General features: G+C 40.1%; 1 protein-coding gene across 5 annotated transcripts in view; it reads left to right on the plus strand.

Annotated features, from left to right (window-relative positions):
* The first annotated feature begins 9,742 nt into the window (after positions 1 to 9,742).
* The window catches only part of MMP16 (matrix metallopeptidase 16), a 251,058-nt gene continuing 245,266 nt past the window's right edge, over positions 9,743 to 15,534 (plus strand). For all 5 annotated transcript variants that reach the window (XM_073330638.2, XM_073330639.2, XM_073330641.2 and 2 more), the window contains exon 1: positions 9,743 to 10,262. In XM_073330638.2, coding sequence (XP_073186739.1) covers positions 10,131 to 10,262 — 132 coding nt within the window. In that variant the 5' untranslated portion in view covers positions 9,743 to 10,130. The remainder of the gene's footprint in view (positions 10,263 to 15,534) is intronic.

Consider the following 15,534-nt stretch of genomic DNA (forward strand, 5'->3'; position numbering starts at 1 on the left):
GCTGAGTGGTCATACAATGAGGGCTCCTTCTGTTTCCACCTACTAAATGCATTAAAAGAAAGCTCAAAAGGACATTATATATTTCCTAATAATTTTAGCAGTGAAGCAATTGCTTTATTGCCAGAGATTTTATTCAGTTGCTAACAGGAGTGGAAGTGGTCCCCAAAACAAATCTTTATTAACACATGGCTAGTGCTTTGAAAAGGTTTGGGATCCCCGGTTCATGCCATGAAAAGGTCAATGGGGCATCTTACAAGTGGTCACATTCTGAATTATAGTGTCTGCGGAAGGTGAACTTCACCCTTTCCCCCTCTAGTAGAGGCAGAGTTTGGGTGCTGTACAAGTGATGGTTACTATTACACCCAATCAACTAAGTAAGAAGTAAGATCACTTCTGAAAGCTACACATGCTGTACTTATCCAACAGTAACACCCCAACCATACTACTGTCATCATCTCACTCATACTAGCCAGCTCTTACCATCCCAGTCAAGTAAATTTTTAACCATTAAATGAAAAGCTTGTTTCCTGGAGCAAAAGAAAAATGTGTCCTCTAACAATCAACAAAATGAGGGAAGAAAGTATTAATATTTCAACCATTGCTCCCACTGAACAGTCAATGGGTGAGCATGCAAGGATACCCAGCATATGAAGATCTTTCCATCCAAAAATAAAACTAATATAGTTGGAGAAAACTTTAAATTGTAGTAAATAATCTTAAGGTATGAAGTGGACAATTTAAAATACGGCCCGAGTATATAATCCTCCTCCTTGAGATGTGGAAGAAATTACTATCTATATAAAGGCAGAGTTCTATATTTTAACGTAGATCAAAGACACATTTTGTTTGGGTTTTGACTTAATTAACACTTGGTTGTAATATATGAATAATTAACATTACATTTTACTTCTTTAAAAACTTGATGATAACATAATTTACACAGACGAGTTACGAGGCTTCCCCCCCCATCCACTCTTCATGCATTATCCCAGATCTTCAGCCCACATCCTTGCCCCACTTCCCCTTCCTCCCCCCCCACTACAGATACCAATCAAATACATGGAATTGACTGGTATCTGTAGTGCATGGAATGGGAATATTTTATCACCATAGCAACAAAATGCCTTGTTGGGGATCAGAGCACTCACCTAAAATGTGTGGAGCAAAAAGTTTACACAGATTTTGGGCGTGAAGCATCATAGCTCAGAAATATAAAATGTGAAGAACTGATTGTATTCTACTGAAGGGTCAGGAGAATGAAAATATCTGAGCAACCATTAAATTACTGTGGTGCTCGCTGCCATGATCTCAAGTATCACCAAGTAGTTTGGTACCCAGAAAATGCATATCTGGTGTCTAATACTGTATTTTTTCAAAGTAATGGTTAAACAAATATGTGATATATGTTGGTGTACCATGTCACCTGTATTTATTATCCTCCTAAAAGGGAAAAGTTGGGGTCAAAAGTTGGGGTTAATATGGGGTCAAGAAACTGTATAGTCTGTTCAGGAAAAAGACTTTAATTTTGTTAAGTATCTTTAAAATGGCTAGTAAAAATGCTTCCTAAATGTATAACAGCTGCATTCTTGCACCTGAGATAATAAATAAATAAATTAGATTTAAGCACCAGATTCTACAGACTGTAAAGTTACTTGGTATACATATTAATTTAACCGAAGGAAGAACGTAGCCCTCAAAATCATTATTGCATTCCTCACCATTTATATTTTTTACCTGCTCTTGTTGGATATTTCTGTGTGACATGCTGGCAATGTACGTGGTTGTGCTGTGCTATGGGAGACTATCCAGGTCAGTTCTAGACATGTAGACATTCAAATCAATGGAGCTATGACAATTTACACTACCTGAGGATCTGCCCTGTAAAATAGAATTTGACCCCTTTGGTAAATATATCTGGTTTTGGACCCAGTAGACCTGAGAAAATAATATGGAACAAATAAATTATTATATATGTTTCACCTCTTTTACTGTTCCTGAACTATCTGTGAACAGATTGCAACATTATTGTGTGTATTTATTTCTCAAAATTATTTGCAAATGTCTTTAGCAAATTATTTTTAGTCTGGAAGTCCTTTGCAAAACAGTTTATTGGGAATGTTCAAATTTTGTACTGTGTTCTTTAATCACCTAATTCATTTGATTGATTTGAAGAATGTACCGAACTAATAAAGTACAGACCTTGAATTGCATATTTGATTGTAAAATTAGCAATTTGAAATGTGACCACTTACGCAATTTGAAAATAAACTCCCACTCTGTGAATACTTGAGTATTCAAGCTTATCATTTTTATTTTTGTGAATATTTCCACTAGTAAAGCTTGTTCACAACATTTTCAAAAGCCAAGATAAAAATGAACACAAGAACAGTCAAAGCAATTTTAAAAGAAAATTTTAACAAATATATTTTTTAGCATTTCCTCAGCTCTATTACTTAAATAACAAAAGAAGCACAAACTGTACAAAGAAAAATAAGAGTTCTTTGAAACCATTGTTTTGCGCATTCAATTCTATATTCATTTGTGTATTTTATAGACACAGAATATATATATAAACACACAGATTCTTTTAAGCACTATACATATTCCAACATCACGGACACATACACATGTCTGTGTGATGAGAAAGCAAGAAGTACATGACCTACAATCCTGAATTTCCCTTCACTTCTTGTCCAGCTCTCTGGTTATCTATAATGGAAACATAAAACTGTGCTCTTCCTATCAAAAGAAATGTGCGCTCTCTCTGCCCTATGCCCATGTGCGCGCACACACAGTTGGTACCTTCTTGATGTGTGCATTACAACTAAAGCAACTACTCTTGTGCTACTTTCCTGCTGAAATCCCCAGTGTCTATCTTTCCTAGTCAAGTCAGGGCCCATTCCTTCAAGGTCCAGAGCACTTCCTACAGGACACCATGCGCCTTCAATACCCCCCATTTTGTTAGCTAATAGAGCTAGTTAGGAATTTTCCTTCAGAATGATTTTCCAACAGAAAATATCCTTTTTGCAAAATTGGAAATTTTGTTGTGAGGAAATTTATTTTTTCCATCAGGAAAATCAAAATGACAGCTCCCCCTGGAAAGCTATTGTCAATTCCACCTTAAGTTGCTAATTTCATCTACAGTGCTCAGCCTCCTGGCTTTCCCCACAGAGAGAAAGTCAAATTGACTGACAGCCAGCAAGATGGAAAAATTCTATGTTGCTTCTCCCAAAATGGATTTTTTTTCTAAAAATCCCTTCCCATGAAAGTTTTTATTTTGAAATGTTTGTCTCAATTTGGGATGAATTTTTTCAAAAAAACATGAAATTTCAGAGGAAGAACTTTCCATTTTTCAACCTGCCCTAGTCATTAAATACTTTACTGTAAATCCCCATTAAAATTAATGAGAAATAGGCAGCCAAATCCTCTAGGCAGCTTCAACAACCTTAGCCTAAAAGTATGGCTGCACTGTTTAGAAGCCTCTGTGAGGTTAAAGGTCATATGTTTATACTGCCTCTTCTTACCCAGGCCTAAGTGAAGGAAATATGCTTCAGTTCTTTATTGGGGTGTCTCTTGATGCTATGAGTGTGAAGTGTTGTCCACTCTTGCTATTTTATCATGAGTCTTGCAATATTGGGGGGGAGAGGAGGGTTGTTTTGATTTTTGTTTGTTGTGAGGCCTGATTTGTGATTTTTAGAACACTTGGGATGGCAATACTTACTGTTTAAAAGTCCTCTGGTTTCCTAAGGTTGCTATTCATATTTGTAAGAGCGCCACCTGCCTCCTAAGTACTCCCTCATGGCCAGAGGTCACTCAGCAGCATCCTGCCTTTGTTTTCCCCTCTTCAGAGCCCCTAATAACTCTCTCAGTCCAAAGGTAATAAAATCATTCCCTTTCTGGGGGTCCAATTTATTTAGTTCTCTGTGTACATGCTGGCCCTTCCGGCCTCCCAACCCAGTTCAGTGTCTCTCTCTCCCCTTAAGGCAGTTCCTAGCCTTCCTTCCTAGAGCTGGGTCCTATCACAGTCACTCTCAGGCTTTTTCTGGCTGAAGTCCAGCCTCCTGGCTCTGACTACTCAACTCCTTTAAGATCAGGGTCTTCCTGGCAGGAGCCTTCCCCCTTCTTGGCAGCTTCCTGTTGCCCTTTATAGGAGAATTCGCTGTCTTCCATCCATGCTGTTACCATGGCACAGATGGGCTGGAGCAGTTCTTTCAGTGATCCTTGTGTAGTGTCTGCTTGGGGTGGAGTTCTTTTTTATTATTATTATTACTTTCTCTTTGTATATGGTAATATGTAATATTTTTGTAATTCTCTTTTATGTTTTATGTGAATCAAGGTGTTTTTCTTGTCACCTTTCTCTCTCTCATATAATGCCTATACGTATCCCATCATAAAAGTAAATTGTGAGAATGTTAAAACTGACTGTTTAAGCTCTCAAAATTCAAAAACTTACGAAGTTGAAGTTTCAGAGTAGCAGCCGTGTTAGTCTGTATCCGCAAAAAGAAAAGGAGGACTTGTGGCACCTTAGATACTAACAAATTTATTTGAGCATAAGCTTTCGTGAGCTACAGCTCACTTCATCGGATGCATTCAGTGGGAAATACAGTGGGGAGATTTATGTACACAGAGAACATGAAACAATGGGTGTTACCATACACACTGTAAGGAGAGTGATCAGGTAAGGTGAGCTATTACCAGCAGGAGAGCAGGGCGGGGGGAGGCTTTTGTAGTGATAATCAAGGTGAGCCATTTCCAGCAGTTGGCAAGAATGTCTGAGGAACAGCAGGCGGTGGGGGGAGGGGGGAATAGTTGTACTTTGTGTAAGGACCCATCCACTCCCAGTCTTTTTTCAAGCCTAAGTTAATTGTATCCAGTTTTCAAATTAATTCCAATTCAGCAGTCTCTCGTTGGAGTCTGTTTTTGAAGTTTTTTCGTTGAAGAATTGCAACTTTTAGGTCTGAAAGTAATGCTGCTCCCTTGTACATATGTATTACTATACAGTCGTTGATTACATGATCACCTATTTCTCAAACAATACAATAAAAACACATAATTTTGGAGCCATGCACTATGAACCCTCTATGTGAGAAGGCCTTTCCCTTGTCACTTGCAGGCCTATCTCTAGGAGATAGGTACCACTCTCTTAGGTGGGTTCTCTCCCTTGGTTCTTGCAGGTTGGCTTCTTCACATGTTTTTTTGCAAGTGGACTCTCTTCAAATTTATTTCCTGTTATTAATGGTGCTCTCTTCTTACCAGAACAGTGTGGAATCTTCTTTCTTTAAATAGTTCCTACATTGCTCCCAAATCTCTCACAAGTAGTCTGTAAATTAAGATGCTCTGACTCAGGAGCCCCAGGTATTCAGTGATTCTGAGGCCAGTGAGTTCACCTTTTGGGCTGCTTTTGCAGTAGAACTTTGCTCCAGAATTTAAGCTTGCGTTAGACAAAAGTGTTTTGCTGTCATGGTGGCAAGGATATCTGATGTTGCCCAATTGCAAGTGCAATCTGATGCACTGTCTTCCCAAATTTACAGCACAACAGCTCTGAAAGGTGCAAATCAAACCATTCATCTCATTAGCTATTAACTGAAATCTACTGATTTTGACTTAAATGTCAACTTTAACTACTTTATTGCTGTTCATTTTGGCAGAAGCATCCAGCTCAAGGACTCACACCATAATCCCCAAATAACTCTTTAGTAGCCAAATTTCAAAACTGTCCTGCTAGCTGTCAAAACCTCAGTTTCCACCAACAACTTCTTTTATGTTGTTATAGTGTCAATACAAAAACACTGAAAGCTGATAATGGGGGCTGGGGGGGGGGGAGCGTACAATGAATTTAATTTGACAACAAAATAAACCACACAGGAGGAACTTAGCATGGTAAGCTTGTTTGTTACTTTTTAATTGATTCATTAAAAAAAAGTCAATTTTAAAATTTAAATTAAGCTTCTGCAGAATTTCCATTCCTCTGAACCTGGGTGCCACAAAATGCAGGAAACATGCCTCAGAATTTAGGTGCATCTTGACACAAAGTTATAGGGGTCTTATCCTTGTCCCATGAAACCATGTATGGGACATCCCACCCTTTGTTTTTATCCTAAATAGCTGCCTATTTGCTTCTTTCTTGACCAACTGGCATCCTCTGGGAGATCTGTTGATGCTCTTAGAAGAGTTGTAGGAGTTTCTGTCCTTTCACAAATTGTTCTGCTGTGCAGGAATATCCTCTCAGGTCTCCTTGCTGTTCGCTCCTCAGCTTCTGTACGAGTCGCCTGTTGCTACTGAGCATTATTTATTTTTATTTGTTTCTTTCTTTAGCTTTTAACAACACCTATCTCATACTCAAGGTGCCTCACATAAATTAAAGGGATGATATTCAACACAAACTATTAAGATTTTACAATCATTATTGAACTGGCATTACAGCATTACCACAAGCTGAGTGAGTAATCATTGTCACAATCCCAGTGCCATCTGGTTCATTTGTGAGTGCACAGGCATAAAGAGCCCTTGAGTTGAAGTCATGAATGTGGAGAAATTGCTGGGAGATCTGAGGTTTAAAAAGGAGTCTTTCCTGTGTTAGGAGCACCTATTTTTAGAGGTAAAATGCCACATAACAAAAGCTGAAGAGTGGAGATTATGCGGGGAGGGAAGAGGAACCAAGAGGAATAATTGTGTTTTAAAATTTAGAAAATAAAATTAAATGTGAGGATACATGCAGACGAGGTGAGTAGCACCTGACTTAGGAATTTGAATGCACCACTGGGATTTCCATAGCTACACCCCATTTCTAACTCCATTCTAATAATTTTTAAAACATGTTTTCATGAAGTACTTAATTTTTACTGTTACCACATTTTTCCTTCAGAAATTTTTCCTTTGTTAATGTATCTTTTTCTCTATCTTTTGTAGTGTGTTTTTCCCCAGTCCTAAATTTCAGCATTGTATAGTCATTTCCCTCTTTTTCTTCTCCCATCAGCCATCTTCTTCTTGCCTCCAAGAGGCTGTGGGGAAACACCTTTACTAGCTACTGAAATGGCCCTAAGCACCATAATGTCATTGATGGATTTTAGCCTCACAAACCACTGTGAGATAGGGGAAATACTCTCTCCATTTTGCAGATGGGGAAGTGAGACCTGGCATGGGCAAGTCTCTTAATCTAAGTCACAGAGGAAGTCTGGCTGAATTGGGAACTAAACCTGTTTCTGAATGAAACTTTCAAACCTGAAATAGCTTGAGTCATTCCTCTTTGGTCAGAGTTAGAGTTAGAGGTTCATGATGGGCAACAGTTCCTCTGCCTCTACAGCCCTCATCTTCTTCAATTTCTCCATGAAGTCTTGGTGGAGCTGGTGAGAACACAGCTGAAGTCTCAGCATTAATACTCTGCTTTACAGCTTCTGGACATAAGATGTAAACACCACCATATCCCAGCTACCTTGGTACTTTGCAGAGATCCTCATGTGGATGAAGAGCACATGGTGAAAGTCCAACATATGCAAGATAGATGTCTCTCTCTCTCACAATCGCACATAAATACACTGTTGTCCCCAAGCTCTCTCCCTTATATACACAAACACATTTTCTCTTGCCTCTTGCTCTGACGCAGATTCTTGTACCCTAGTCCCTTACAGCTCCCCCATTCTCTGCGAGGCACTCACACACATTCCTGTCTCCAGTTTGCAGTGTTCTGTTGTATATAGGTTCTTATTCTGTGCTCGTCATCGTAGTATCTGAGTGCCTTCCAGTAGCGCATTAAGCAGCTTGACTAACATCTGTCATGTGTTGGTGTTTTGCCCTCTTCACATGAGGAGAAGGATGTGCAGCTAAGTGCTTTTTTGTGGTAGCTGTTTGTTTTTTTGTTTTGTTTACATATATAGTTGTGATCCTTCTCCACCACACACACTTCTAGTGTTTGTTCCCCCATACAAACACTCCGGATGGTATTTCTCTCTTTGAAGATCTCCTTTGCCTTACACGCTCCTGGGCCTCTTCTACCCAAGCATACATACATACTCATGCACTCCTAGTCTGAACCATTCCAGATTTTTCAACCCTCATTCAATAAGGTTTAATTAAATAAACTTTATCTTCATCCCATAAAGTTTGTTTGGGATATTACAGGATATTGTCAGTCTGTCACACTCTGATAAGGATAATAGACAGCACTGGGCCAATAACATATCCTTGTGGGACCCCAGTAACCCCCATTTAATGACCATGCCCCATTAACATTTACATTCTGATCTCTATCATAGATTCCAAGGCCAGAAGGGAACACTGTGATCATGTACTCTGACCTCCTGTACAACACAAGCCATAGATCTTGTCCAAAATAATTCTTAGAGTATATATTTCAGAAAAAAATCCAATCTTCATTTAAAAATTTGGCAATGATGGACAATCCAGTGTGACCCCTGGCAATCAGTTCCAATGGTTAATTACTCTTTCTGTAAAAATGTTATGCCTTATTTTCAGTCTGAATTTGTTTAGCTTCAACTTCCAGCCGTTGGATCAGGTTATACCTTTCTCTGCTAGAAGAGCCCATTATCAAGTATTTGTTCCCCATGTAGGTACTTTTAGACTGTAATCAAGTCACCCCTTAACTTTCTATTTGTTAAGCTAAATAGACTGAGCTCCCTGAGTCAGTCACTAAAGGGCATGTTTTCCAATCCTTTAATTATTCTGGTGTCTTTTCTCAGAATCCTCTTCAATTTATCAACATCCGTCTTGAATTGAACTGGACTCAGTATTTCAGCAGTGGTTGCACCAGTGCCAAATGCAGAGGTAAAATAACTTCTCTACTTCTACTCAAGATACCCTTGTTTATGCATCCAAGGATCACTTTATTCCTTTTGGCCACACAGTTGCACTGGGAGCTCATCAGGAAGCTATACCCAGTTTTTAATCCATTTACTGTGCACTGCATTGCTTTTGTATAATGCTATTTTTTAAATCAGGATGTGTGGTCAAATATCTTATAAAAGTCTAAGTTTGTTATTGCAAGAGTTACCTTTATCAACCAAACTTGTGATCTCATTACCAAAAAAAAAAAAAAAAAATCAAGTTAATTTGACAGAACCAATTTTTCATAAAATCAGTCTTGTCTTGAGGTTGCTCATAATGAGAAGTGTATCCAGAGCTGTACAGCAAAGGTCTATAAAGAGGGCTGTGTAAAGGTAGTGTATAATGTGGGATATATAAAGATAATTATACTACAAGTGGACATTAGGGAATGTATAGAGAGCTTTATATGAAAGGTGCATATAGAGAATTGTGTAGAGGTGTTCTTAACAGGGAGGGAGCTGGGCAGTATATAAACAGAAGCTAACTTTGTCCCTCACATACAATTTGGTGTCACAGTATATTTGGCAAGCAGGGCAGCTGATGAAAACGGAGAAGTGGACTCCAACACATTCCTATGAATTGAGGGACTTAAGGAATTTACAGATTTGTCAAACTTCATTGGGCAGGAGAGTTCCTAACTAGGGATTAATCGTGTGCGTGTGTGTGTGTTAAACTCACTCATCCCACTCCCTTTCTTGGAAATCTGTTCATTCAAACAGTTCTAGCAGCTTGTAAGAGAGCTCCTGCCTTAGAGGGGGGATCAGGTCCATTCCAGCACAGACAGACAGACAGACAGCCTTCCAGGACTGTCTCCTTTAAGATGTCTGTGAGGAGGCTGACCCTGGAGGAGGAGTTATGTAGATTACAGATGAACATTCTGGAGTGGAGGAGAGAAGAGAGAGGAGAGGCACAAGCACAGGCAGGGCAGGGGAGCACAGGCAGCCAGGCAGCAAAGGCCTTGCCGAGCAGGAGGGGGAGGAGGAGGAGGACACAGAGGCGGCTGCTGTGCAAAGGGAAAAGCCTTGTAGGAGCTGCAGCTGTACTTGGACGCCACATCCCCCCCTTACGGGACCGAAGATGAGTAAGAGCTGACCCTGCTGCTGCTGCTGCTATCTGTGTTGTGGAGTGAAGTGTCTATTTCTTCTCCTCCTCCTCCTCCTCCTCCCCTGTTGTGGGTGAACCTGTCTTTAGGGTTCTCCACCAACACTGGGGACTGTTTGTTTGTGTGAGGGGACGGAGAGAGAGCGGAGGGAAAGAGGGCTCTTCCATCCACTGAGGCGCAGTTCACTATGCTCTTACTCGCATTCAGCGCTGGAAGCCGGTTGGATTTCGTACATCATCCCAGGGTGTTTTTCTTGCAAACCTTGCTTTGGATTTTATGTGCCCCCGTGTGCACAGCGGAGCAGTATTTCAATGTGGAGGTAAGATCAGCAGCCGGGTGTATGTGTGAGTGTGTGTGTTTCCTCTCTCCTTCTCTTTCTTCCCAAGGCTGTTCCCCAATATTTGGGCTGCTTCAGTAAAACAGCTCCCCAGCCATGTCTCCGGAGCAGCCAAGACACACATGCACATTGGCTTTGCTTTCCTGCAGCAGCCAGCTCTCGGAGCCGAGTTCCCTTGCCTGATGGATGCCTGTTAGCCTGAGAATCCCCTTATCCTCGGCAGCCCAGAGCTAGACCACATCATTGTGGCCGGGATATACCTCTCTTCTAGGGAAGATACGAATCCCTAAACACAAGCCAGTGGCATAATAAAAGGCGCTAGGGTAGATCATACCCAGACAGCTCGGAGAAAGCTGCAGGGATACCTTTGACTTCAGATGTCTTCCTGGCTTTCTTTTTTTAAACAAAGGGGAAGAATGAATGAAAGAGAGTCGAATGTGGAAGAAGGGGGGGAGGGAAACTTGCTATGTTAGTATATTTCCATGTTAAATATTTAAGCACAAAAGCTGATCTTTTTCTCATTTAAGCATAACTGAATGCTTGTTTCTAGAAATGGCTAAATAAATGCCATTTAGGTGCGACTAAAGTTGGAGGGTGGGGAGAGCCAAGAAGGAGATTTTTTTTTTAAATGTAGAAAAGCGAATTAAAATGAATAGCTTCCCAGGCAGGGCTAACCCTAGGAATTTTGCTGCCATAGTGAGATTTCAGTGTATGCTCCCCATTTCCAACTCCTATTCTAATCCACCCCACTTTTCAGTTTTATTTTTTACATTATGCTTTCCATTAAGAAATATTGTTACTAACTACGTCTCCTTTGTGCATATTCTTCCTTCCTTTTTTTCTCCTTGCCTTTCATGGTGTATCTTTATGTATCCTTTTCTGCATAGTTCCCAGTTTGGTTTTCTTTAATCTGATTTTTCAGTACTGTATAATACTTCCCTCTCTTTTCTTCCCATCCACTCCGGTCCTTCACCTTCCTTTCTTTCTTGTCCTGTGTCTCCCTACTTTACACATTTCTTTCATTCTCTCACTCACACTATAATTCCATTCTTTTGTTATCTGCCCATACTTCTCACTTGCTTCTCTCCCATCCATCCCACTTTCTGAACTTTCTGCAGCACCCATAGACCATACAGACCATTTGTTCCTGTCTCCAGACTGTCTCTCACCCACACACTTGTATTCCCTGAACTCTCTTTCTCTAGCACAAACATACTCTTGTCCCCAAATTCTTTGGGACAGGGATCATACTCTTCTCTCTCTCTCTCTCTCTCTCTCTCTCTCTCTCTCTCTCTCTCTCTCTCTCTCTCTCTCACTCACTCACTCTCTCTCTCACACACACACACTTCCTCTTTCCCTTACACAAACTCTTGTTCCCCTAGCTCTCACCCACTTGTACACGTTTCTGCCCAACATTGAAGAAATCTCCCTCAGACACCCCTCTGTCCCTGTACCATATCTCCTCAACCCCAGACACATCTGTACTTCCACAAAAAATCTCTTCCAGGGTAGACATTGGGTCTACCCCCAAAAATCTCCCCCACAGACAGACGTGGTCTCCTTCCCCATCCATGTCCCCCTTCCCCCCAACTCACTCGCTTCTAGTCTTCCCCTGCACACTGGTCTATTCCTCCAGGATCTCCTCCCATACACAATACAGGTCTCTTTCTCTCTCCTCACCCAAGTTCTCTTCTCCTACACACCCACTTCTGGTCTCTTTCCATCCCAAGATTTTCCCACTGATCCAGTACTAGTCTCTCCCTCTCCACCACCAAAAGTTCCCCCCCACCACACATTCTCCTGGAGTCACTTTCCCAAGATCTCCCAACACACACTCGTGGACTCCTCACATCAGTCTCTCCCCATGTAATCCTGGTCTCTCCATGCCATCATTAAGATTTCCTCCCCACTCAAAACTCCTGGTCTCTTTTGCTCTAAGATCTCTTCCTCTGCCATTTCTGATTGCTCCTCCTCACCACCAATATCTCCAACACACACACACACATACTTTTCTCTTTCCCCCAATATTTCCCTGCCTCTTGTATTAGATTGTAAATTCTTTGGGACAGGGATCATGTCTTTCCATCTTTTTGTAAAATGTGTAGCACAATGGAGCCATGATCCTGATTGTGGCCTTTGGAGGCTACTGCAATATAAATAATAACACTCACTTCTAGTAATTTTCTTCATTTCCCTCAGTATTTTTCCTCACATGCAATGCTGCTCTGTTTCCTTCCCCCTAGTGTTTCTCCCACCTTTCCAAGCTGACGTGCACATTTTGATTCTTCTCTCAACCATGTTCCCTGCTGTACTGATACTTTCTCAACTTCATTCTTTCATTTGTGAATATAAAAGGAATCACTGAGGAAGAGAGGGAGACAGCTTTGTGTACCCTTTCCTGTCTTCCCTTAGTGGCCCCCTGCTGGGGATATAAAAAATTTCAGCTACAGAAGGACTTCCATCTCCCTCTGTAGACTTCTTTGCTGGCCGCTGATCCTGCTGGAGAGATGAGCAGTAGATGGAGTTATGGTGCCAGGAGAGAGAGAGAGAGAATGTCGTAGTCTCGTGGGGCATGAAAGGGAGGCCAGCCACAGCATGTGGGAGGTTTTCAGGGGAAAGAGGAGAAGCTGATTTATTTTTTCCTCTCTTTTCTGTATGGAAAATAGCAGATTTTGAGGGGAAAGAACAGTACCACAAGGAAGAAAAGCTGAAGAGAGGGGGAAAGTGCTTGAACTCATGAGATGCCATTCAGGTTCTCTGTTCCTTTAGAGGTGTCCCATCTCCCATCCCCTCTCTTTCCCCCTGAAAGAAAATGTGTTCCATGCTAGCACTTCCAAGGTATTTTCATTTCCTCACAGCTTTGCAGTTGTCTTTTGTTGTAATATTGAAAGGTGCCACAGTCTCAAAGAAGAAGGGAATGTGAGGCAAAGGACTTGGCAACAATGTGGTGACACTGTGCCATACAATTCTGTGTGTCAGCATCAGACCCATAAAACACTTATGCTCTATAATAAATCAGTAAAATGGAGTATGACAAATTCATTCCAAGATCCATTAAAATACACGTAGAAATTAGGGTGCCTTAAAAAACTAGTGCCAGTTCTGTTGAATTCAGTTCTACTGAATATACGTATTTGGAAAACAGACTGTGATGTGATTATTTTTATACTAATTGAGGTTTCATGTGAATTTAGAATTTTATTTTTTGATTTTTATACTCTCTGATTATATTAAAATTTGGAGGAAATACTGATGAAAGCTATTCAGCATTGGAAAACATGGGATCAATCTATTTGCTATTGTAATTCTGACTCATATAGTCTAACATTTTAGGTGTTGAATAAAATTTGTATAGAAATGCTGGCTTTCTTGGCTTCCAACTTGAGTTTGTAAGACTGAGCCAAAACACGTCTCAAGGGATACTACTGAAGTTCAAAGAGATTAAATGTAGGTATCGTTCTCTAAAACCACAAAATAGGAACCTGAAGTTCATAATCGGCATGACAATTTTTTTTTAAATCATATTGGTTGTTTGTAAAACTTGTTCTTGCTAAACATCCAGATGGAAGTGGGTGAAGGTCCTGCTTCCAATGATAGCTGACGTGTAATTTCTGAAACATGAATGTCACTGATGACTTTCATATGGTACATATTGTTTTAATAGCTAGACATAGCTGAGTATGATGTAGGTCAGAGTGAGAAATGTAAATGACAGTCATTTATTTATTGTGTTAACCATAGTATTGCTCTCACACCTACACTCTCTGATGTCAATGAAAATTTTGCAAGGGATTTAGCTAAGGGAGAGCTGTAAATCCACCATTTATTTCAAGTATTCATGAGTGATTTGAGTAACAATATTTGAGATCTAGAATTCATGTAAGACTAGTTTTAGGAAGTTTTAGCTTTTATTTTCATCGGTTCCTGGTCATCACTGGAGTTTTGGAGATCACTTTCTAAGGTGTCATCTGCATCAAAGGTTAGGATTAAGGTCCAGATTGTTCATTCCACATTACTCACATAAGTACTGCCATCAAAGTCTGAGGTCTACTTGTGTGAGTGATTGTTCACCAGAGGTTTTCAGCGTTTCCCTAAATTTTTAGTTCAGTCTTACTCTACAAGTCAGATGCATCAATGGGGTAGTAAATGGGATACTAGGTATTAACAAGATATTTAAAATTCAGATTTTTATGCTACTAATTGACAGATCTTTCAGTACAGAATTCCTGTAATGACCTGGCTGGATTTTCTCCTTTGAAAATCTATGTAGGGTAATGGAATTGCCAGACAAACAATTTTTTTTCCACTGGGTTCTTCATTGTGTGAACTGTTTCTTGCCTTATTAGATACTAAATACTTCGAGTGTTTATAGGCAATTTCCCTGTTAAAGACCACAAGCAGAACTCTAACACTCATAGGTAGTTACAAAGATTAAAGTGTAGAATGTGACCCTTAAACTTGTAATTTTGTTGATAACTATTTTCCTAAAGCTGACATTTTTCTATAGTTTAAGAATTTCTGTAATGATTTTTATTTATATTGCATTAAGAACAGTTTCATCTTTTTAATAGATGGCAGGGAGGGGGAATCAAAACCCATTGAAACAAATTACCTATATCAAAAAACAGGGTAGGAGCTATATAGCACATTCCTCTCCCCAACTCTCATCCTGCCTACCCTTACTCATGTAGAGTAGCCCCATCCCAGTTAATGCAACTATACATTTGAGTAAGGAGTACTGGGTGAAGAAGTGTTTGCAGGATCATGTCTAGTCTCCCTAAAAGCATCAGTGTTGGGGGAAATACTAGAGGGAAAAGTATGGCTCATCATTTCTTTTCTAAAGCAGACTGTTATGCTATATTTTCCATCTTCTATTGCTAAATATATATGCTTGGGTCCCTAAGGGGATTTTAAAGTGAGTCCTATTTTAGTATGAGCAACACCTTAAAACAATACAACCTTCTTTCTCTCCTCCCCTCCTTTCAAGTAAGTGTGACAGTTAAATTGCTTATTGTGGAACAAAACACAGTGGAATCAAAACTTCAGAGAAATACTGTCTGGTAGCATTTTTCCACGGTAACAAGCAGCTGAGAACCTCTTTGTTTTCATTGTTAACAAACTTTACAATTAGTGTCCTACTCTTGCTGAATGGTGATACATGACCTTTTCATCCCTACGTGTTGGGTTTTTCTAAACTTTAAAAAACTGATCATTTTAACTCTTCAACCTGTAATTGTAAGAGAATAAACAATTG

Source organism: Lepidochelys kempii, chromosome 2 (genome assembly GCF_965140285.1).
Source record: "Lepidochelys kempii isolate rLepKem1 chromosome 2, rLepKem1.hap1, whole genome shotgun sequence".
NCBI lineage: Eukaryota > Metazoa > Chordata > Testudines > Cheloniidae > Lepidochelys > Lepidochelys kempii.